At 46.4% G+C, this 24,228-nt stretch overlaps 1 protein-coding gene across 6 annotated transcripts in view; it reads right to left on the reverse strand.

Moving 5' to 3' along the window:
* SEPHS1 (selenophosphate synthetase 1) overlaps nucleotides 1-24,228 on the reverse strand; it is a 31,676-nt gene that overhangs the window by 7,129 nt on the left and 319 nt on the right. For 2 of the 6 annotated variants that reach the window (XM_043561717.1, XM_043561714.1), the window contains exons 2-7: nucleotides 21,071-21,340; nucleotides 16,203-16,306; nucleotides 14,073-14,180; nucleotides 12,694-12,848; nucleotides 8,639-8,729; nucleotides 6,069-6,168 (exon numbers count right to left, since the gene is read on the reverse strand). In XM_043561717.1, the coding sequence (XP_043417652.1) occupies nucleotides 6,069-6,168; nucleotides 8,639-8,729; nucleotides 12,694-12,848; nucleotides 14,073-14,180; nucleotides 16,203-16,306; nucleotides 21,071-21,263 (751 nt within the window). In that variant the 5' untranslated portion in view covers nucleotides 21,264-21,340. Of the gene's footprint in view, nucleotides 1-6,068; nucleotides 6,169-8,638; nucleotides 8,730-12,693; nucleotides 12,849-14,072; nucleotides 14,181-16,202; nucleotides 16,307-21,070; nucleotides 21,341-22,680; nucleotides 22,805-23,362; nucleotides 23,740-24,228 lie in introns of those variants that run through there. The other 4 variants (XM_043561716.1, XM_043561718.1, XM_043561715.1 and 1 more) reach the window with 4 other exon arrangements.

The following is a 24,228-nucleotide window of genomic DNA, read 5'->3' on the forward strand; positions in this document are numbered from 1 at the left end:
CTAGCAACTTCCAAAGGTGGACAAGAAGTTTCAACTCTCATTATGATTTCCTTGGTTTTCAGATGCTTGATATGCTTCAGCTGACTCCAGTCACTCTTCCTTCTGATATTCAAACTGCCCCCTTTCCAGTCTGACTGGTGGGGTCAGCTCTTCCAGTTCTGGTGCAGCGACAGGACCCCATTAGCTGTTGGGGGCTCCATTACTTTCAGGCACAGGAGGTCCCGAGCTTATCTTCTGCATTTCCTTTCCCAGAGTTGAAACCAGTCATTTCCCCAAGGAGTCCTGGCACTGTTTCATGGGAAATGTTAATTTTCAGATCACAATCTGGGCACTAGGAGTTCATTACTATTGGGTTATCACTGCTCCTAGGCCTTTTCAATTGGCTTGGAAATAAGTATTTTTAGGGGGAAAAAAATAACATCCTGAGTTCATACTGTTAATTCCAAAGTAAAGATTATAGTTTATTTTTAATGTTTATTTATTTTGAGAGAGAGAGAGAGAGAGAGAGAGAGAGAACACAAACTAGTGGGGGAGGGGCCGAGAAAGAGAGAGAGAGAATCCCAAGCAGGATCTGCGCTGTCAGCACAGAGCCTGACACGGGGCTCGAACTCACAAACTGTGAGATCATGACCTGAGCCAAATCAAGTTGAACGCTTAACTGACTGAGCCACCAGGTGCCCCAAGATTACAGTTTATAACTCTGCTTCTTTGATCTTATTTCTTTTTATTCTTAAAATTTGTTCCCAACTATACTTACTTATTTTATCATACTATACCAATATTTTCATCAACACAAACCCACTGAATACAATGACATATCTCTGTGGGTTTTTGTCCTGAGGCTGTACATTGAAAATACCAGGCTCAGAGTGATTTGAAATAATTCTTCCCCATGCAGTTTTGCGACTCCTTAACTTGATATATATTAGGCAATTTTTTTTCAATGTTTTTAATGTTTGTTTATCTTTGAGAGAGAGACAGAGAGTGAGTGGGGGAGGGAGAGAGAGAGAGAGAGAGAGAGACACACACACACACACACAGAATCCGAAGGAGGCTCCAGGCTCCGAGCTGTCAGCACAGAACCCGATGCGGGGCTCAAACCCATGAACCGTGAGATCATGACCTGAGCCGAAGCTGGACGCCCAACTGACTGAGCCACCCAGGCGCTCCTCTATCAGACAAGTCAAAAAAAGAGGTAGCTTCCAAGAATAAAGACCTTTCAGTGCTTTTAGTGGCTGTACAGTATTCCATGGTAAGCACACAGACTACATCACTCAGTAACCTACTGATGGACATTTGGGTTGTTTCCTCCATTAGAAATTGCAAACGGGCTTCAACGAATAATAGCCTCGCACACACGTCATTCCATAGGTCACAGAGGCAAGACCACGGAGTCAAAATAAATGTACGTGTAATTTTGCTAGATATGACCAAATGCTCCTCCATAAGCTTCTGCCATATTGTATTCCTCCCAACAATGTACAAAAAATAAGGACTGGGAATCTTAAATGCTCAAATACAAGCAAACTGAAAAAGCATACAAATAAAAATCTGTAAAAATCACTTTCTTACTGTTTTATGACTTAATTTGAAGGACCAAAAAAGAAAAAAGAAAAAAGGAGAAAGACTCCTTAAACAGTTTGACACATGAACAGAGAAACACAAACGAAAAGTCTTGGTCGTAAGTGAGGAGAGCAACTGAGGACAAAGAATTAAATAATTACAATTTGACTTTGGAATAGAGCCAAAGAAATATTCCTGGAACACAGACAATTAACTATGGAAAAATTTGACCCCCCCACTCCCCGCAAATTCACGAGTGGGCAAACGGTAAATTAATTATGTTATATTTCTGGTCATCCAAGGCATTAAAAATTATGTGTTCTATGATGAGATAATGTGGGAAAAAAAGAATTCAGTAATGTTAAGTAAATAAAAACACATTCCAAATACAAGTAAAATGTATGACAACCACTAGTTGAAAACATGAACAATAAAACAACAGTAAACCACCAACCAATGATAGAAAAAAAACCCTGCAAGAAAACAAATATATTAACAGAAGCTGTCTTGGGTGGTGGGACCAGGGACGATGTTTCTTCTCTCCTTTTTTCATTTTCTAAAAACTTCTATAATGAGCATATCTTTTTTTTTATAGTAAAAAATACATATAAAATAAATGGAAAAATATGTTACAGAAAAAATTTAAATGTGGCAGGTCATTATAAACCGTGGCGTACAAGCACCCTCAGAAGCTACGAGCACCATCTAGAAACGCCGAGGCAGCACTGACCTCTTACATGTATGGACCCGAAGCCCGGGCCGAGGAAGTTCTCTGCAGGAACCCGAATGCCCACTAGCAGCAGTCAGGGTAAGTCAGCGACAGAATGGACAATTGTACAGCAATGAAAATGAATTAAGTACAACTACATACACCAGGAATAACACTCAGGAGTGTTAAATGTGCACAAGACAGCAAGAAAAAGAGAACAGGTATGATTCAGTGAAGCAAAAAATTAAAAAACCCAACTAACTGCTTAAAGATACAAGTCTTTGTGATAAAAAGATTTTAAAATACATGAAGGGGTGCCTGGGTGGCTCAGTCAGTTGGGCACCTGACTCTTGATTTTGATCATGATCCCAGGGTTGTGGGATTTAGCCCTGAGACGGGCTCTGCACTGAGCATGAAGCCTGCTTAAGATTCTCTCTCCCTCTCTTGCTCTAAGATTAATAATAATGATAATAACAAAAGCAAAATACATGACAATAAACATGGGACTCAGAGCAGGAGCTGCTCCTACACAGGAATCTAGGAGCAGAGTGTGGGAGGGACACCTCTGGGCTTCCAAGACCACGTTGTTTCTCGTACGAGACGGTGGACACATGGGTGCTGTTCTCTTAAGCCCTGCACATATTTCATAGAATTCTTTTGCATCAACTGGACATCTCATAGAATTTTTTTTAATGTTTATTTTTGAGAGAAAGCCTGTGTGTGTGTGTGTGTGTGTGTGTGTGTGTGTGTGTGTGAGAGAGAGAGAGTACACACACATGCGCATGAACGAAGTAGGGGCAGAGATCAGAAGGACAGAGAGGATCTGACGCAGGCTCTGGGCTGACAGCTAAGAGCCTGATGTGGGGCTCAAACTCACTAACTGCGAGATCATGAACTGAGCCAAAGTCAGACGCTCAATCCACTGAGCCACCCAGGTGCCCCAACATCTCATAAAAAATTGTAATTTAAGGAAGGGGAGAATGGCAAATGTTGGAAAAAAATAATCTGTTTTCACAGTTTTGTAAGTTAGATTATTTATTTATTTAAATGGTTATTTTTGAGAGAGAGGGAGGGGGGAGGGAGAGAGAGAGGGAGAGAGAGAGAGAGAGAATGAGCAGGGAAGGGGCAGAGAGAGGGAGGGGGACAGAGGATCCAAAGCGGACTGTGAGCTGTCAGCACAGAGCCCAATGCAGGGCTCAGACTCACGAACTGCGAGATAATGACCTGAGCCAAAGTTGGATGTTCAACCAACTGAGCCACCCAGACACCCCAAGTTTATCAATTTTTAAGACAGAGAGAAAGGGAGAGTGCGCCCATGCATGCGAGCTGGGGAGGGGCAGAGAGAGAATCCCAAGTGCAGGCTCCATTTCAGGAACCGTGAGATCATGACCTGGGCCGAAATCAAGAGTTGGACACTTAACTGGTTGAGCCACTCAGGCGCCCCATATTGTCACATTGTGAAGTGATTCAGAGTGTCGGAAAAGCTCTTTTAAGATCCCCTGGTCAGCCCTACCATTTCTTCTTTTTTCAATAACTGAAGAGTTCATTGGCTTAAGTATCATATCCGTTTGGTGCAGTCATTTGGGGGAAACTGAAGGATTGAGGGGAGAGGACAAAGAAAGTACGTTCAAACCTGTTTCTGACTGCTTGCTCAGGGAACTTGAAGAACCGAATGAAGAGTGACTTTTGTAAGGAAACGGTTTTTCAATTTCATCTTCCAAGTTCCCGGACAGGACGCCCCACAACCCACGTCCTTACAGCATGCAATTAATGAGGAGAAAGAACACCGGTATTTCCAGAAAAAAGCCGTATAAATCTCCTTCACTGCCTTACGTTGATGGAATTTGTGGTACTGGAGAAAGAGCAATTTTGGAGACAGACAGATTTGGGTTTGAGAACAGCATCTGCCTGTACTTATGTCTTTCCTTTTGGCCAAAGGGGAGAAATAGGATCCAATTCGCAGAATTATGAAAAGGAAAATATCCATGAAGTACCCAGAAGAAAGCTAGCAGGTGGCAAAGTTAGCTCATTCGATGTAACAAGTACCCACAGTGTGCCCCGCGTTCTTCTCCGCGCTGGGGACACCACGGCAAACAAAACAAACAAAACTCTCTGCCCTCTTGGAGCTGACGTTCTAAATGCTGGTTTGCTTCCAAATCATCTGCACAGATGCTTTTCTAGAAACAGTTCCTCTGGCACATCAGAGGTTAGGACTTCAAAGACTCACGAGAAGAGCTTCCTTCTTAATTATGCAATATGCCTGGTGTTTTCTATCTGCATATGAAAGGCAGGAAAAGGGGAGAATATGATGCTTCAACTCTATGAGAAGTAATTCCCTCAGCAAGCCTTGCTGCTTTCAGGAAGGAGAATTCTGCTTCTGGAACTTTCCTGGTTTATTTTATTAATTTTTTTTCTTTTTTCTTTTTCTTTTTTTACCATTTATTTATTTTTGAGAGACAAAGAGAGACAAGAGACAGAGCATGAGCAGAAGGGGCAGAGAGAGAGAGAGACAGAGACAGACAGACAGACAGACAGACAGAATCCAAAGTAGGCTCCAGGCTCTGAGCTGTCAGCACAAAGCCCGACACGGGGCTCAAACTCACAAACCATGAGATCATGACCTGAGCCAAAGTCGGACACTTAACCAACTGAGCCACCCAGGTGCCCCTTTCCTATTTTATTTTAATCTGCTTTTCAAACTTAGTACCAAAACATTCACTCAATTACCATGCATAGAGACTGTGAAATAGTCTCAATTTCTTACTAAATTGTTCAGAAAGGAACAGACCATAATACTACAAGCATTACAAGCAGTAGTTTCAAATCCTAGGTCCCCACTGATTAGCTGTGTGACCCTAAATGAGTTGGTAGCTACCTTGTAAGGTTGTCCTAAAAATTAAACAGGAAAGTAGGTCAAGTTCCTGATATACAATAATTACTAAATAAATGGTAACCGCTATTATTACATTTTATCAGTATTAGGAAGCTAGATGAGAAATAAAATGTAGAGGAAAAAATTATGACATGTCTATTCCTTTATACACACAAATGTGGGAATCAACAATGAGAACACCTTGAAATAATAATACTTTTTTTTTCTTTTTTTTTTTTTTTTTAGAGAGCGAGAGTACAAGCGTGAGCAGGGGAAAGGGGCAGCGGGAGAGACAGAGACAATCTTAAGCAGGCTCCACGCTCGGTGTGGAGCCAGACACGGGGCTTGACCCCACGACCCCGGAATCATGACCTGAGCCACAGTCGAGTCAGACACTCAACAGTCGGAGACGATCAGGCGCCCCACTAAGCCAAATACTTTCGAAAGTATGCTATATAAATTTCACTTCCATTTAATCGGGGCGCAGGGGAAGTCGATACTGCCCATAATCACAGAAATTTAGAACTAGAAGGAACAGAGAGAAAATAGAACTTCAACTCTTCTCTGCGCCTGGCACCGCTGTCACTGTGGGGGGATCTAAGCAAGAGGGGGACAGAGGTGCTGGCGGGGCCACGGCGCCCCGGACCCCAGGCGCACAGAGGAAAGTGTGCTGGAGGAAAAGCTTTCGCGCCCTCACGCCCTCGTCCGATGCAATGTTTCGCCCAGTCCTCGGTCATCCGTTTTCTCGAATGCAAGTCACGTTTAAAATGCGTTTCTGTCAGGAACGCACAGAGTATCTGGATTCCTACTACTGACCTATGACCTCAAACCAGGGACACACAGACGGGCCTGCAGTACTGGCCGAGACCATACGTGGCCCACAGAGCCTACACTGTCTCCCTTCTGGCCGATCCCGCCCCTTACCTGTTCTGTTGAGCCTGGCCATGTTCATCATTGCCTCCTGGTATGCCAACTCGACATCTTCTTGGGTGACCACCAGCTTGATCTTATTCCATTTTTCAGGCTAATGACGGGAACAGAGGTTAGGAGGAAAAGAGAGGGAAAAAATGTGATTAATCTTCTAACCACTGAAGAAGAGTGTATTTTTCCCTTTGTCACCTTCTGGCGGTTTCCCTGACCTAAATTTGTACACAAAGGTAAGTTTTCCAACTTGCTCTCGTGACTAGTGTTTCAGGGGCCCCTTCAGACAGAGAACCGTGCGATCTTTTCTGTTCTCGACCCGCAACTGCCGTGGCCCAGGCCTGAGGCGTGCCGGCCACGGAAAACCAGCAGGATGCGCCACGCACGCACACAGTCCCAGGTGCCCCTGCTTCTCCTCCCCACCTCCTCTAGTAAGCTGATGGCTCACGTTTTCATACAACTACACTTTTACTGACTTCACCTAAACTCTGCATCAAGCCATCTGGGTGGACAAGACACTACGAAAACAGCTTCGGGGCACCTGGGTGGCTCAGTCAGTTCAGTGACCCACTCTGGGTTTTGGCTTAGGTCATGGTGTCACAGTTCTTGGGATCGAGCCGCATCAGGCTCTGCGCGGACAGCGTGGAGCCCGCTTGGGATTTTGTCTCCCTCTCTCTGCCCCTCCCCCATTCATGCTCACGTGCTCGCTCGCTCTCTCTCTCTCAAAAATAAACTTAAAGGGGCGCCTGGGTGGCGCAGTCGGTGAAGCGTCCGACTTCAGCCAGGTCACGATCTCGCGGTCCGTGAGTTCGAGCCCCGCGTCGGGCTCTGGGCTGATGGCTCGGAGCCTGGAGCCTGTTTCCGATTCTGTGTCTCCCTCTCTCTCTGCCCCTCCCCCGTTCATGCTCTGTCTCTCTCTGTCCCAAAAATAAACATTGAAAAAAAAAAAATTAAAAAAAAATAAATAAAAAAAATAAATAAACTTAAAAAAAAAATTAGAGAATTTGATTGCATGCACCCCAAGGACAGCGTTGGGTGACCACAGAGGAGATCACGAAGGTCAGGGGAAAAGAGGCTTCCTTTCTTCCACAGTCTGATTTCCAAAGAATCTAGCATCACGATGTGGGTTCATGACATACTACCATTACGCTCCGTTAGCGGCCATCATTCAGGCATTCGTTGTCTTTAATAATATCCAACGATCTACCACCCAACGCAGTAACTGAAGTCCATCCCTGCGATCCTCCCTTGGCCCACAGCTCCCCGTCCTCCCCCAGAGGTAACAACCTCATTCTCTTGCCACACAAAGTAGTGTTCTCATACACACAGGTGCCAGGACAATATACCCTTGGGTTGCTTCTGACCTTCGTGAAAGGGTATTAGGCTGCTACATGACCTTCACATCTTGCTTTTTTCAATTTTGAGCATTGAAAAAAGGACAGGTGGTGTCAGATTGGGGGTAGGGAGCAGGCTCCCAAACCCTTCATCTTTCAGGCTCCTCTGCCTCACCTACTACCAGTAACCTTGTTGAATTACTCAGACCTGGGTGGTCCTATGGAAAGTCCCTGTGGATTGCTGGCCTGTGATGGCTTTCCAATCCGATGTACAGGTGATCATACCTGATGGGAAACTCCCCTCATCACAGGACGGAAGGGAAAAATAACTAAAAGAATGTGGCTTAGAGATTTTCTGTACTCTGCGGTATTGAGCAAGATATACCTGGCTGATAAATAACATAAAATTATTGTTCCTTTTCAACTGTTTCTCAGGAAAGGTAGTTCAGATGACAGTTGCAGAAACGAAAAGCATCAAGTTATGTGAGACTATGCCACAACTGGATTCATTTTTGAATTTTATGGCAAGGAGAAAATCCTAAATGAAGTATGATTACAGCTTAGCGGAAAAGTGACTCGGAATAAATAACTTCATATTCTAGATGCTTCCTCCATGAGGTAAATATTTATCAATATGTTGTGAGTTACTAATTATGACTCATTATAATTATAACTCATTATAACTATATTTAGTTATAACTAAATATAACTCATTTATATAAAATAAATAAAACAACCAGAAACCTCAAGACTAAAATAATTTGTCAATAACTGTGCCCGTAGTTCTAACCGAAACACTACACTTTCTGTACACTCTCCTTTTGTTAGTGATGCTTAAGACACAAAAGATAAAGCATTTAATACGCGTAACTCTGTCTTTAACATAGGACGACGGACAGTTCCTAGAATTTCTGCAAGGATGTGGTTGATAAAACACTTCCCGGCAGTGCGACTATTTCGAGAAGACAGAATGAAGACGTGTGGCAGATCTGCGATGTGTGCAAACACGTGCAAGGGGACGGGCTTACTTCCGGACGAGACGTGGTGCTCGCTCTGGACCAGACACACCTTCTCGAGAAGCGAACTCCGGTGCCAGACCCGGGAGATGCGCAACCGATCGGATGTGCGAGGTGAGCGCCCTGGTCTCCAAACCAGCCGCCCCAACAAAAACTACCACGGCCCCAAACATGTGCTGCTACCCCGCCCCCTGCCCACGATGGCAAGCAGCGGTTCACTCACAATATCCAGCCACTGGTGCACAGCCACGGCCACCTGCGTCCCCAGGGGCTTCGTCAGCACAAGCACGTCCCCCGGTACTGCGTTATCTGGCCTGGAGAAGAGAACAAGGCAGGTTCCAGTCAGGGGCACAGAAGAGACAGACGCACTATCAGCAGAACAGGAGCAAGAAGAGGCTGGTGAAAACTATCTGTGCTTACTTAAATTTAAGCTAAACACCATCAGCGGAGTAGAACCTTCCAACTTAGCGCTGAGGCTGCCGCTGGACCAGAAGCAATGACAGAAGTGAGGAGCGTGCAATCACCCACAGGTCCCCCCCACCCCCGAGAAGCGTCTGAAGAAGCAAATCACTTAACCTTCAGCCCCGCTTGTGTGCGATTCTCAGTACAGACCCACCGTGGTTCTGGGACAACCAGACTTCTGATACCAGGGCTGTTTTTCACAAGCACTTACGAGGTAGAGACACAGTGGGATGTGGCTCAAATATGCCAGTCTAACGTTTAGGCGATTTCAGCAAAGTTCTCAAACTCAGACTGTTCAACAGTAAGTTTCCTACCCGGCCCCAGACAGAATCCTTGGTTGTTCCTGGTCTGTTTTTGTTTTTTTTAAAAATGTATAGACTTCTCTCTAAGTTTATCTAGAGAGTGACAGCACACACACACACACACACACACACACACACACACACACACACAAGTGAGAGATCGGGGAAGGGGCGGAGAGAGAGACCCCAGCAGGCTCTGTGCTGTCAGCATGGAACCCGATGCAGGGCTTAAACTCACAAACCGTGAGATCATGACCTGGGCTGAAATCAAGAGTCTGATGCATAATTGACTGAGCCACCCCAGCGTCCCTGGCGGTTCCCTCTCAAAGAGGGAAGGCAAACACTGACAACACGAGGACCGATCCCCAAGCCACACTCCTATTATGCTGCATCATCACTACGGGAGGCACCTGTGTCTTCCTGGCCACCCAGCTGCTCTATCCTCCGATGGCAGATGACGCACTCCCTCACCCACGTCAATTACAACGCCCGGGGCACAGACTTCAAGTCAACAAATAACTCCCCAACTCATCCTATGTCTCTATCCACTGTTAGGTTTGAAAAATGTTAACTCTATTAACAGTTTACAAGAAACTCATTTTCCAAAAACCAAACCTTAAGACATAAAAGTCTTCAGCTCTGACTCAACCATACCTTAATGCTTATACGGTCTTGCACATCACAGGTTATGTGTAACCCATAAAAATTACTATCAACAAGTTACATGCAATAAAACTGACGGGTTATTTTTAAGTTTACGGGCACTATCTTACGCAATATAATCATGTGTATACGTTCATTCCTATTTTACAAGCTAAACGTACATACTGTTGACCAAAAAAAACCCACCGAAGCTTGTTTTATTATTTTTCCTTTCTAATTGTTGCAACTGCTAAGTGCTTTTTCTACCAAAAAGCTGAAATGTGTGAGGCAGACAGACTTTCAGGGTCTTCTGTCCTCTCTATGTGGCAAGTTTGAGAACCGCCCACATAAAAGAGAGGAAAACAAAACTCTGATGTAAGTAAAAGGCAAGACCCTTCGCACGAAAGCTGTCAGATAATGTGTCTAAAAGGAGCTCCAAACAATCAAAAACCGGGCAAAAGACACGAATATATGAAAAACACGCTCAACTTTACTCAGGAAGAAGTAAGGTTTAGGCCACCAAACTGACTGGCAAAGAACAAGAGGTCTGTTACCAACACGTGGCCTTCCCATTCGCTGCTGCCAGAGCCTCTCTGAAGGGCAGCCTGGAGACACCCAGTGCAGATACTCCGTACGCACACTGGACCCAGCAATTCTACTATGAAATATTTCTTTTTTTTTTTTTTTTTTAATTTTTTTTTAACGTTTATTTATTTTTGGGACAGAGAGAGACAGAGCATGAACGGGGGAGGGGCAGAGAGAGAGGGAGACACAGAATCGGAAACAGGCTCCAGGCTCTGAGCCATCAGCCCAGAGCCTGACGCGGGGCTCGAACTCACGGACCGCGAGATCATGACCTGGCTGAAGTCGGACGCTTAACCGACTGCGCCACCCAGGCGCCCCAACTATGAAATATTTCTTACCGAGAGCCACGCTCACACAAAATGATCGGTGTGTAAGGGTACGCACCGAAGTACTATTTATAATGTCAAAATAATTGAAAATAATCTAAATGTCCACAGTAAATTGGTTAAAAATTGGAAAAAGTGGTTGCCCAGTCCAGGAAGGGAAACTGGTGACAAGGAATGGGGGAGGGACTCTGCATTGTAGATCTTTCTGGATCTTTTGAATTCTGAACTGTGTGGACACGGTGCCTCATAGTATTTACTCATAAAAAAGGGTAAACGAATGGAGTTTCGAATCCTTCAGAAAATGGGACACGGTGGCTTTTCTTAACAAGACGTCAAATGTGAAAAGTTAACAATTTGTATCAAGAGAGAATCTTTCAAAAAGAGAGAGAAAGAGGGGCGCCTAGGTGGCTCAGTCGGTTAAGTGTCCGACTTTGGCCCAGGTCATGATCTCGCGGTTCGTGAGTTGGAGCCCCATGTTGGGCTCTGTGCTGACAGCTTGGAGCCTGGAGCCTGTTTCAGATTCTGTGTCTCCCTCTCTCTCTGACCCTCCCCCGTTCATGCTCTGTCCCTCTCTGTCTCAAAAATAAATAAACGTTAAGAAAAAAATGTTTTTAAAAGAGAGAGAAAGAGAGAAGGGGAGAGAATCTTTCCCAAGATCCAGAAAAGGCCAGAAAACACAGGAAAAGATATTCACATTATTAGCTACCGAGGAAATGCCCATTTCACTCAGGGCTGTGTCACCTCCCACCCGCTAGGACGGCTGCCATCAAACATGCAGACAAGAATCAGGACTGGTGACGACACGGACGTTCTCCCACGCTGCTGCTTTGGATGTAAAACGGTGCCACTGTTGGGAAAGCCATGTGGCGGTTGCCCACGATACACAGTTACCACAGGACCCAGTAGCTCTTAGGTCTATACCCGTGGGACAGGGAATGTACGTCCACACAAAAGTTCACAGCAACATCATTCATTAACACATCCATCAACTGTGAACACACTAATGTCTAACACGGGCAAATTCACAAAACAGAAAGCACATTACTGGTTTCCAGGACGGGGGGGTGGGAGGGAACTGACAGTGACCACTAATAGATACAGGATTTCTTTTGGGGGCGATCAAAACGTTCTGGTATTGGACAGCAGTGATGGACGCACAACCTTGTGAATGTGAAAAACCAATGAAGTGCATACTTCAAAAAAGTTTAATTTTACGTGGTATGAAATTTTGTTAAATAAATTGTACCTTAATGAATAAAATCTAGGGGGTGCCTGGCTGGCTCAGTCACAAGAGTGAGTGACTCTTGATCTCGGGGTCGCGAGTTAGAGCCCCAGGTCGGGTGCAGAGATTACTTAAACAAATACGTATTTTTAAAAATCCAGAATTTTTGGGGCGCCTGGGTGGCGCAGTCGGTTAAGCATCCAACTTCAGCCAGGTCACGATCTCACGGTCCGTGAGTTCGAGCCCCGCGTCAGGCTCTGGGCTGATGGCTCAGAGCCTGGAGCCTGTTTCCGATTCTGTGTCTCCCTCTCTCTCTGCTCCTCCCCCGTTCATGCTCTGTCTCTCTCTGTCCCAAAAATAAATAAACGTTGAAAAAAAAATTAAAAAAAAAAAAAATCCAGAATTTTTAGTAAATACGAATAAGGCACTGATGCATGCTACAAAATGATGAACCCTAAAACCATCACGCTAATATTATGTGAAGTCACAGAAGGCAGAAGGGGAGCAGGGGGAATGTGACGGACATTGAAGGAGGGCGGGTTTCCAGCTGGGGTGACAGAACGTCCTAGATCAACTCTGGTGACGGACGCGTACCTCAGTGAACGTACCGAAGATCACTGCTTTGTGTACTCTAAATGTGTGGATTGTATGTGATGTGAATGAGCATCTCAACAAATCTTTGCCAAAAAATGAAAAAGGGGGAAGCAGGTCAGGAGACACGAAACAGAAATCAACTTACATGATAAATTCGTTGGGCTGGCAGACGGTGGTAGCCACTCCTCCCAAAACGATCCAGGGGTTTAACACCGTCTGGCCACCCGTCACAGACGTCCCTGCCTCCTCGGCTGCGTCTTTAAAACCCTGTATAATTAGGGGCATCACTTTATCCCTTTCCTACGGTTTAAAAGAACACAAATGAAAAGTCACATAATTCAGTTCAAAACGCAGGAAAGAGAATCCACCCTTGTAGTTTTAACAAAAGACTGTAGGGGCACCTGCGTGGCTCAGTCAGTTAAGTGCCCGACTTCGGCTCAGGTCATGATTTCGTAGTTCCCAAGTGTGAGCTCCGCGTCGGGCTCTGTGCTGACAGCTCAGAGCGTGGAGCCTGTTCAGATTCTGTGTCTCCCTCTCTCTCTCTGCCCCTCCCCCGCTGCGCTCAGTCTGTCTGTCTCTCTCTCTCTCAAAAATAAATAAAAACATTAAAAAAATTTTTTTACATAATAAAAGATTGTAAAGCCCTGAAGGAAGTCCTGGAAGCTTACAGATGGGGCAGGGAATAACAGAAAGAAATACGGAACAGTTGACATTGTAACCATTTTATCAGAAGTTAGAAGTTGTTCTAGGTTACATTGTGAATGAAGCCCAGATAACAGAGAATTAAAAACTAGAATATGACTGGATATACAGGTCTGCCCTAAATCTGAGCCAGCAACTTACACGGTTCCCAAGAATTCCAAGACTAGCTTAAAAAAAAAATTTTTAATTAATTTAAAAAAAAAGGAAAAAAAACCCAGAACTCTAGAGCTAGCTTAATACGCATCCACATGCCCTTCTCCGGGGCCTGTTAAAGTCATGACCCAAGCGCATGTTGTGGGGGCTTTACTGCAAATAGGCAGGGCAAGACTTCTTTTGGGGAACAAAAATGATCTAAATGGAAATCCTCTCTGTGTCAACCAGCAGGCACTGGCAGCAAGGCCACACACACTGCTGAGTGAGCCATAAACACACACGACACCCGTCTCTTCACCATCCACATCAGCGACCCAAGCAGCAAGCAGAGGAAGGCGGCCAGCCTCCGTGCCACAAGCCGGGGGTCCACAGGGCGGGCCCGGTCCACACGCCTGGCACGGAGGTGCTATTACTGTGGCCTAGACTTTATCAAACAAACATGACTATCTTGGCTTCAGTCTACCTGGAAGAGAGAACGGGAAGCAGGTGGTGGAAACGAAAAGAAGAATAGGCCAGACTCTCTATTTTAATTCACGGACAGCTGCCAAAAACTAAACAGGGAGCCCGACAAGAGAAGGAAAGCTGCACTGCCTGGCCGCCTCGCTTTACAGACGAGGGACGCAGGGCGACCCGGTCAAGTGACGCCCCTGAGACAACAACACTACTTACCCTGTCCGTCATCTTATTACTGATTCCAAGGAGCATCAGCATATTGTCACATTCCGTGACCCCCATCGCGTAGAGGTCGCTGAGGACATTGGCACATGCTATCCTGCCCTGGAAGAGAGGGGAGGCGTGAGCAAGGACAAGTAGGGGACTTTCCGTGTGTGCCTACAGGGCACGTCCCAGAACTCGGGGACTTTCCAGGGATGTGGTCCCCGTTTTCTGTGTCCTGCATTCAGTCACAGAACCACTAGGTCGTTCCTTCAGTCTTTCTCAGACATTCCTGCAGCAGTAATTTCCATGTTCTTTCCCGTTCTAAGATATTGGGAGAAATCTGCAATTTACGTAGATGGGGAATGGGGGTTGGGGGCACACGCTGGGGTGAGCGAGGCTGGAGCGGATGGTTCTGGGAGGAGAACTATAGAAGGAGAAAGTTTGAAAACAACAGTCCTAAAGCAATCTTGGAAACGGCCATGTAGCCTAAACAGACGCTAAAAATATGTTGACTTTACTGGTTACAGAGAAGACGGTTTTTTATAATACAGGGAGGGAGAAATTTTGGTAGCTTCTTTTCAAGGCTCTAGAAGATAAACAGGAAAAACATCTTGGTTGAGAAATCAAAAAATAGAAGAGACAAAAAAAACCCCAAAAAAACAAAACAAAACAAAACCATCCAAGCTCGAAGTCAGATTGTTTTCTAAAGAAAATAAAAAGTGTTTCCAGTGAGCTATATTATTTAATAAGGGACTTCAAAATGATTCAAAAGAAATGTGATAAGATTTTGTTCTTTTATCACCACTGGAGATTTATTAAAGAGAAGTCGTCGGGGCGCCTGGCTGGCTCAGTCAGTAGAGCATGCAACTCTTGATCTCAAAATTGTGAGTTTGATCCCCACGTTGGGTGTAGAGATGACTTAGAAATAAAACTAAAAATAAAATAAAATAACGTAAATGTTAAGTTGTCACTTCTAGACAGTGAAGGAGAAAAATAACAAATTTTTCTTCTGATATAAGGACAATCAAACCCCCAAGGATTATTTCCAGCAGCTGGTTCATGGCTTGTTGAGGTTTCCTTACAACTTCCTGGCAGATCAGCAGTGAGCTTAGAAGCAGCACTAGCAAGGGCCACAGGTGTTTTGCACCTTGGGGGTGCAGAGCTGCAGCAATTTTCTGTCCCTTCTGTCCTGGGCTCTCTCACGTGCTTTTAAGACACACTGGATAAAGGATGGATTCCGGTTCTAGCACCTCTGCCTCTGGTGGCGCCTGGGGTGTGGTGCAGGTCAGGCTCAGGATTACTGCTCGAGAGAAGAGACATGCAGAGGCCAGACCAGGTTTCTAGTAAATTGTATGCGTGTCGCTGGCACCTGAGAGGTGGTCTTCCTCCTCCCCGCACTTAGCTGTCTCATGGCCTAGGTCCCTATGTGTGAGGCTTGATCCCAGTGCCCATGGCACACAGGGAGGACCATTTCCTAACAATGGGACGTTCCCAGTCGCTTCTTCGGCTCCTTGTCTGGTAGGGTAGGGGGTTAAAGTTGGTTAGACCAAGGGGTTGCTGGCGTAACCATGCACAGAACAAATGGAAAATATATCTAGGCAGGCCACAATCAGCAGCTAGAAACTTCAACGCAGCAGTTCGGACATGTATTCTACACAGTGGCAGCTAACACACCGAGGTGGATGGTGACCAGAATCAGAATGAATGGTCAAGAAGCTTAACTGTGGTGAGATGCTAAGCTGTTTACTTCCGGAAGGAAACATCTAGGATCAGTCCCGCTACAGAGTATGGTTAACACCTCTAAGCCTGAAACACAGGAGTGTGGAGTTGACAACGGTCAAAGAGAGAAAGAAAGAAGGAAACCACAAACATGTCAGTCAACACACATGCTGAGACAACAGGTGTTCGTGCAGACGTGCATCAGGTACAAGAGCAGCAGAGGGCTCACCGCGTCTGCTGTGACTGCCTTCCGCAAGGTACCAAGTGTGAGCAGGGCACAGATCCACTGGCTCCACGTGCAGAAGTCAGGGCAGGGCGGGACGAGAACAAGTTGGGTGTGACAAAAACAAAATCCCCAGCCACAGCCCCAAACCCGACCAACAAGCAGTCCCAGATGTAAAAACGCACCAGGGTCAAACTCACCATCATGTAAGGGTCATCGACGATAGGATAAATGTAATCCGTGGTCTGTACCAAAGAAAGACCGCCGTGCCTCAAAGGAATGACACAAGTATCCATTCCAATGCCTGCAAAGATGAAAGTTACCATCACCCAAAAGTCAAATGGAAAAGCCGTTTCATTTCCTACCACTGGTGTTGTGAAGACGAACAGTCGTGTGCACGACACTTAAGGAACACTGCACCCTGCCAATAAAGCAGCATGTTTCCTATCAAGTAGCATTAACTGAAATAAACGTGAAACATAACTAGCTTAAGATAGAAAGTGAGAATAAAATTCGTTAGTCATGAAGACTCAACTTCTACACGGTACAATTTTTAGACTTTAACGATGCTTCAAATGGAAATTTCCCCTTCATATTACCGTATCATGTGACTGGCACCACAGAGAATTTCCTTAAAGATGAGAAAGTGTAAGCACAACTTGGGTTGTCTTATCTATAGGTGCTTTCTGAACCGATCTTCAGGCAATTATTCTATTTTCCCCAACAGAAAATCTGTAAAATCTTTTACACACATAAAAAAAAAAGTTATGGGGCACCTGGGTGGCTGGGTCGGTTGAGCATCCAACTTTGGCTCAGGTCATGATTTCGTGGTTCGTGAGTTCGAGCCCCACATCAGGCCCGCTGCTGTCAACTTGTCACTGGAACAGGTATTCATATTCATTGCTTCCAGTCAAGCAAGTACATACTGATCTGTTACGTAGGTTCCCGGAAGCATTTTTTAAGAGGAAACTTTAACATTTCATGCTATTCCTCTTGTGGAAAACTTGTAAATGTCACCTTTACTAACTTACATTATGAACAGGGAAAAATACTTCGCTAAACAGGCCTGTAGGAAACATTTCAATTCATTAAGAATTGTTTCTAGGGGTTCTTTCCCAGTCTCTCTCAAAAAAAAAAAAAAATCGCATCTAAATGTTTAGAAAGATAACATGGACAATTGATGATCTAATTAGAAATAATTCCCTTTTACTCAAATCAGTTTAGAAATGATGGAGACTGGGCTGTCGTAGGCTACCTTTCTTTGAAAATCACCTGTAATGCAGGTGTTCTCAAATTCAGACTGGCCTTCCCACCAAGTAAGCTGAATACCGAGTGCTTTCCTATGCGTCTCTCCAAAGGATCCCCTCCAGACCTCTTGGGATTATTTCAACTTTGTGGCGAACAGCCGAAGGCAGAGAAAGAGTCAGGATGAAACAGCAAAGGACACAAGCGCACAGCAGGCACCCTCGCAATTCAGAATTCCAAATCAGAATTCCAAACGGAAGGAGAACAAGTCCTGTCTGTATCAGGCTGAAGCGAACACACCAGTACCTTTCATGTTTTGCTTGAGCAACACTGCTGAGGCACAGCTAACCCAGATCCACAACGGCAAAATACCCAACAGAGGCCGACTCATAGGGCACCTTACTTCCCCTGGTCTTGACCCCTTATTACGAATGCAAAAACAAAATCAGGTTTAATAAAAAGACACAGGCTCATCGAAGGCAGGCTGATTTTCTGCAAAGCAGTGTCTGGATGGCAAGTCTCACAGATCTGTGACAATGGACAGGCTGCCCAGGTAGTGAGTGATCCCCAGCGGGAGGTCAGACCGCGCAGGGAAATGCACGGAAATTCATCCCCGGCAATTTCACCCGAGGGCGGCTGTTGAGCAGGTAAGTGCCAAGGTGAAGAACCACAATTTAACTCATATTGAGTCTCCCTACATTGGTAATGCCAACAACAGGTTATTCTGAGAATGTTACTATTTGCTTTAGAAAAGAGTGAAACACTGTTTTCTTCGGGGTTTTCATGTAAACTACAGGACTCCTGAAATAGACTGAATGCAGTTGCTGAATGTTAGCTTTCAATGTTTCTAATCTGGTTAATCCTAAACTTGAATTAAATAAATTTGAGGGGCGCCTGGGTAGCTCATTCGGTTGAGCATCATCTGACTCTGGCTCAGGTCATGGTCTGGTGGTTTGTGGGTTCGAGCCCGTGTCCTGCTTCCGTGCTGACAGCTAAGAGCCTGGAGCCTGCTTCGGATTCTGTCTCTCCCTCTCTCTCTCTGCTCCTCCCCTGCTCATGCTCTGTCTTTCTCACTCTCAAAAGTATATAAACATTAAAAAAAATAAATTAGAATCGTGAAGAACTTAATTTCTACTTATATGCCGCATCAGAGCATTCTGAGTGGTGACTCTTGAGCCTGTGTACCAAAAAACCCAACATTTCATTACTAACGTTTCAGATCAACTATATTTACATGATGTTTTTTATGTACAATGCATTAGGTTAAATCAAATATGTTAGAATTAATTTCTTCTGACGCTCTCTGTTTTAAAGATTCAGAAATTTGAAATTATACATGTGGCTCACATCACATTTCTTTTGGACAGCACCAGTCCGGTCCGTGGTGATTGGGGGAGAGAGGGACAGTCCAGGGAGAGGGCAAGCGGTAACAGAGGAAATTGCCACAGAGTGGAGGAAGCCTCAAATACCAGAATGAGCAGTGCAGATTTAATTAGCAGTGGACGCTGGAGAATTCTAAGCTCTCAGCAAGACTGAAGCCGTCAAGAAAAAATAACCCAATGATCACACCATCACCACCAGGGATGGTGATCAATACTCGATAGCTCGTAAGTACCAGGCAAGAAGCACTGATTTCAACATTTCTTTAGTTAGAATACAACTAAATAAACATGTGTACATTTAACAACTGTTACATCTTAGAACCCGGGAGGTAGGACACTCTAGCTTGGAAACAGATAGGGGTGCCTGGGTGGCTCAGTTGGATAAGCTACCAACTTCGGCTCAGGCATGATCTCACAGTCTGTGAGTTTGAGCCCCACATCGGGCTCTGTGCTGACAGATCGGAGCCTGGAGCCTGCTTCGGATTCTGTGTCTCCCTCTCCCTCACTCTTGCTCGTGCTCTCTCTCTCCTTCTCAAAAATAAACAAAACATTAACAAAAATTTAGAAACAGATACACACGGTACATATACACACACAAATAATTTCTGGTACTTCCAACAATTACAAACAGTTCATCTTACAGACTGGGAAACTGTCACTCAGAAGGGTAAGACCGTGCACAGATTACCATTAGTGACAAGTAAGTGACTGTTGTCAGGATACGAATCTACATCCAATTCCAAAGCAAAGTTGTGGCTATCTGGATATACCACTTCTGTACAAGGTTCTAACACTATGTTTTCTTCAGCGTCCCTTTGTTTGCAACCTGGGGTCCGTGTACCCCTAGAGAACACCGTGAACGCTACATTTTGTGGGTGTGCATTTTTCTGGGAAAGGGTCACGGCTTCCAGTGACTTCTCAGGAGCCCTGTGTGACTAGACTCCTTTGCTACCGTGTTCTGGTAACAGATTTTTCTACCTCTCCCCTTGCTGCTGACATCTGTCCCCGATGCCACTGCTAGGTTGCAGCTGGTGCAGCCCCTCTCCTCACTTCAAACACGCCGGTCTCAGAGACCCGAGGGCAAACAGTACGGTGGGCGGAGGAATCAGAGGACGCGGACTCCAGGTCCTGACCCTCACCGAGTGACACGGAATGACTTACTCGACCCTCCCCGGCATCACGGGGCTGAGGGAAGGAGCGAATGATGTGACCCATTTTCAAAATGCTTCACCGCGCACGGCATGCTCAGCGAGGTCCGCAGGGAAGTCAGAAAGAGGCATTACTACTTTACACGTAAGGTTTTTATTGCATCTCTTTTCGCCCATTTGGCAGCGTCTTTCTCTCGACCACGTTATCTGACAGCTTTCTCGGTATATTCTTATTGCCTGACAAGCATGCCGACAGTCGATCCAGCTCACTCCCGTGGTATTTCTCCCGGCTTCCACACCAGCTAGATGACAGTGGTTTTCGCACTGAACTCCTTCCTGGGAGCCAGCCCCGCGGCCCCTAGAGTGTGGGGTGTGAGTTTTCCCCTCTCCCCACCAAAGCAGCTCGGCTTTGATATATTCTTTGGGGAAGAGAGGAAGATCTCGGGTTGGAGGACAGAACTACACAATAAGACAACGGGTGAAAGTAAACGAAATGAAAACCTTCTGTAAGAAAGCTGATCAAGTCGAATACCACGACTACCAAGCACCCAAACTCCTGGAATACATGCCAAACGCTCAAAAGGCAAAGCGATCACGGTGTTTCGCCACGTCCTTAGCGCACCACATGATAAAAGCTAACAATTTCCAACAGCCTAGAATTTCTTTCTGAGCTCTGTGTTTGGGAAGAAGCAAACCACTAAAAAAGGAATTTAGTAAAGAAGGAAAACCACGCTCTCGATGCCAGATGACGTCCCAGGGTCAAGTACAGCTTCAGTCTTCTCCCTCCTCCCCACAGGAGCTTGGCAAACAGTGCATATTGCAAAGGAACCCCAATTCCTCCCCAACCCAGTCACTGCCCCCAAAGCACCGCACGATGACGCACAGACACACCTTTCTTTCCTAAGGCAGAGAAGAGAACACAGGCATTTTAAGGAAAGTTTTAGGACAGAGGCATAAAGGAGTTTCTGCTTAACCCTCAGCTAACTACAAAATTCGATTTAGCAAGAAACACTTTCACTGTAACAGAATTGTCTCAATTGCATACTTAATAGTTTAAAAAAATGGCTACAGCACATTCCTTGATGCTTTTCAAGTATTTCCTCCAAATAAGCTACAATAATGTCATAGCTATCTCTGCTTTGCTCTTTGGATCCTTGCAGAAATTAGATTTAAAAAAAAAAAGAAGAAGAAGGCAACATGGGAGGACAGAAATTTGGCTTTTGACCCACTGACTACAACTGCAGCCAAGACGCTGTACTTGGGGAAGTATAAAGGGAAGAAGGGCTCACGTACCAAGTCTTGGCATCACTGCTCCCAGAAATTGCTCATCTTCTTGGAAGTGGTTCTCTTGTAAGGATTCCAGCAGTTTCTGCAGGACATCTTGGGGCACTTTGCAGCCAGTGCCCTTGAGTTCAGTGAATCTGGTTAGCCGGAAGCTCTTGTCCAATTCATAACTTTCCGGGTTAAAGGACTCCCGCGTAGACATGGTTCTTGGGCACACACACCTCACAGCTGGGCTCCTCCCCTCCCGCTCCTAGCCGCCTGGTTTCTTTACAGATCCACCTAGGCATCACCAAAACACAAAGACACCATTACAAGAATGCTCACCAGTATTTTGCTAAGAATCAAGTGAATACAAGACGGTGCCGAGCATGGAAAGAGTTGAAATCATCCAGACCAGGGATATGCCGATTTGAGGCCACAACAGTTCATTATAGTGATGCAGAAGCCCGAAGAACTCATGTAAGAAATTGACTGTACCATCAGACATCTTCCAGGGAAGGTCTGAGGTCTGTGTTGCTGTAACTGTGGCTCTGACGGGCAGCCAGGACGCCTCCCCTGAAGAAGGCACTTCGGGCCAGCTGGCACATGACACAAGGCCATCTTGAGCAGTAAGTCTCATAGGCTCTTCTGGCGGCCAACATCATGAGAAAACTTCTAGTCACTTCATCTGTCAGCCTAGAAGCACTACAGTTTAGAAATCAAGAAGTCTTGGCTAAAGTGACTTTTCTAGAAAACCTTTTAACATCTTCTGCTGTCCCCCACAGAAAAATAAAATGCCCATTAGACACGCTGCAGGAAAAGGATGCTGACGGAAACGCATTTGATGAAATCCTTCGTGATGCTCGATTCACTTTTAGAAAAAAGCATGTTTTCATTCTGAGCCAGAAGGACGTGATCCAAAACTAAGGAAGCCTCACTAAAGAACAGAACTTGAAAGAAACGTGGAACAGCTGTTTAACACACCAAGATTAATTTTCTCCAAGAGAGCGGTGGAAAGTTTTCTAACGTTTTAATGCAGTACTCTTTCCTAGAAAGCAAACATCCCACCCAACGAACCAGGACCCACATATCATTGGGAAAATATGCTTGCTCCTGGTCGTTACCGCTTCGTTGCAGAACTAAAATGAAAAAAAATCACACTGTACAAAATCCCTAGCATTAACGTACTTGGTACCAGTGGAAGTTTCTAGAGCAAGCCCTTCTAAGTCTGAAGTCTCAGAGGTGCAACCAGAATCTTACATGCACTCCCAAGGTTTATGAACCTCCAGATTGATACTTCACTGGGCATAGAATTACAGACACCCCAAATTTCAGGGTCAGTTTCCCCTATAAAATTTACGATGAAGAACATCATTCCCATTTATAGAGTTTTCTATCCCCTGGCAACCACATCACTCATTTAAAATTAATCTCCCTCTCTCACACACAAAAACAAATAAATAAAATAAATCTCAGAAAGCCTGAGTTTGGGCGGTAATCCAAACTGTCTTTACAAAAACATCTTTGGGGTGAGCAATCACTTCAGTTTGAAACGTACAACCGAACAGGAGTAAATCTTCAAATACTCCAAGAAAACAACCCATCCAAGAGAAGGGTGGCAGGAGAGCAAAGGAAATTACCTAGAGGGGAATTCTGAAGCCATTTTAGAGTTAGGAAAAGTCCAATAGCACTTTGAGTTGCTAGAGTTTGGAACAAAACAGTCCTTTCCTCACAAAACGCCTCGCGTTTAACACCGCCTCACTCCTACCCGGAGGAAAAAAAAAAAATCCAACTCACGAGGCATCCAGTTATTTTCCCACCTCCAAGCCTAACCCCCACCCCCCAAAAAAGAGGCGGGGAACTGGGGGGACTAACCATCTTTCAAACATAACTTCTACCGTCCCTGATTTTTAAGAAGAAAAATGTCTAAAACACCTTAAGTCCAAAAGTACTCTTAAGTTTTAAAATTCCAAATGGAACGAGGGATACACATCACACTCACATCCAAACCTTGCAAACTTACAGGTTTTGGAGGGTGGGTGTGAGAAAACGGGGGGTGGGGGGAGATGTGCTCGGGGAAATCGTAATTAATGGAGGGGGGAGTAAATTTGCATAATAAGAGAGCTTCAACTCCAACCCCAAAGCTGCATGTTTACACCTTTAAAACAATGATATGAATATTTAAAGACAACGGTTAACCCTTTCCTTCTCGGCCACCTTTGAATTTTTTTTTTTTTCACCGAGAGCGCCAAGTGGGCCGCACAGCTCGGGGAGCACGGTAAGCGGGGACGGGAGAGGGTGCAGCCGCAGCCCCATACCTACCTCCCTACCCCCAAGCCCCTAAGCCCAGCAAAGAAACAATGGGGTGGGCTCCGGGCCCGGCGCGCGGGGACCGGGCTCTCTCCATGCAGCACGCGTCCAGGAGGCAGCCGGAGCGCCGAGGCCGGCACGCGGGGACACCTTAAATCTCAGGCTGCCGCCTTTAAAGGCAGACCCGGCCTGGGCTCTTTGTGCGGCGCGGCGCGGCGGGCTGGCCGCGTCCGGGCGGAGGCAGCGCGGCGGCGCCGCCGGCTGGGCCATGCCAGCCCGATCTCCCCGGCGGCGGCGGCGGCGGGAACCGCAGGGAAGGCGCGAGGCGCGCACGGCCAACCGGCCGCGGCGGGGCGGGCGCGAGCGCGAGCGCGGCGGGACCCCGGCCCGCGGGGCCGGCCCGGTCGGGGCGCCCAGGGTCAGGCGGCGCCCGCGGGCCGGAGGGCGCGCGCGTGGGGGCGGGGAGGGCCCCGGAGGCGCCGCGCGCCGCGCCCGGGGACCGGGCTGGGTTCTCCCGCCGCGCGCGCGGGCCGCCGCCGCCGCCGCACAAAAATGTCGGCGGGCGAAAAAATTAACCCCTGCGTCGCCGCCGCCGCCCTCCCCCTCCACTCCTCCCCCGCCCTCTCCTCCCTCCCTCCTTCCCCGGCTCCGCGCGGCGGCGGCGGCGGCGGCGGCGCGGGCGGTGCTTCTTTTTTAAAGCGGCCCCACCAAGCCCTGGCTCTGCCCCTCTCCAGGCAGCGCTGGAGAGCGCCGGCCGTGCGCGGCTCCCGGCGGGCCCGGGCGGCCCGGAGGGGGATCTGCACGGCCGCCATGGGCCTGCGGACGAATATTCCCCTTTAAGCCTGGCGTCGCGCCCCCCCCTCCCCAAGCCAGGCGCT

This window comes from Prionailurus bengalensis, chromosome B4 (genome assembly GCF_016509475.1).
Source record: "Prionailurus bengalensis isolate Pbe53 chromosome B4, Fcat_Pben_1.1_paternal_pri, whole genome shotgun sequence".
In the NCBI taxonomy this organism is placed as follows: Eukaryota; Metazoa; Chordata; class Mammalia; order Carnivora; family Felidae; genus Prionailurus; species Prionailurus bengalensis.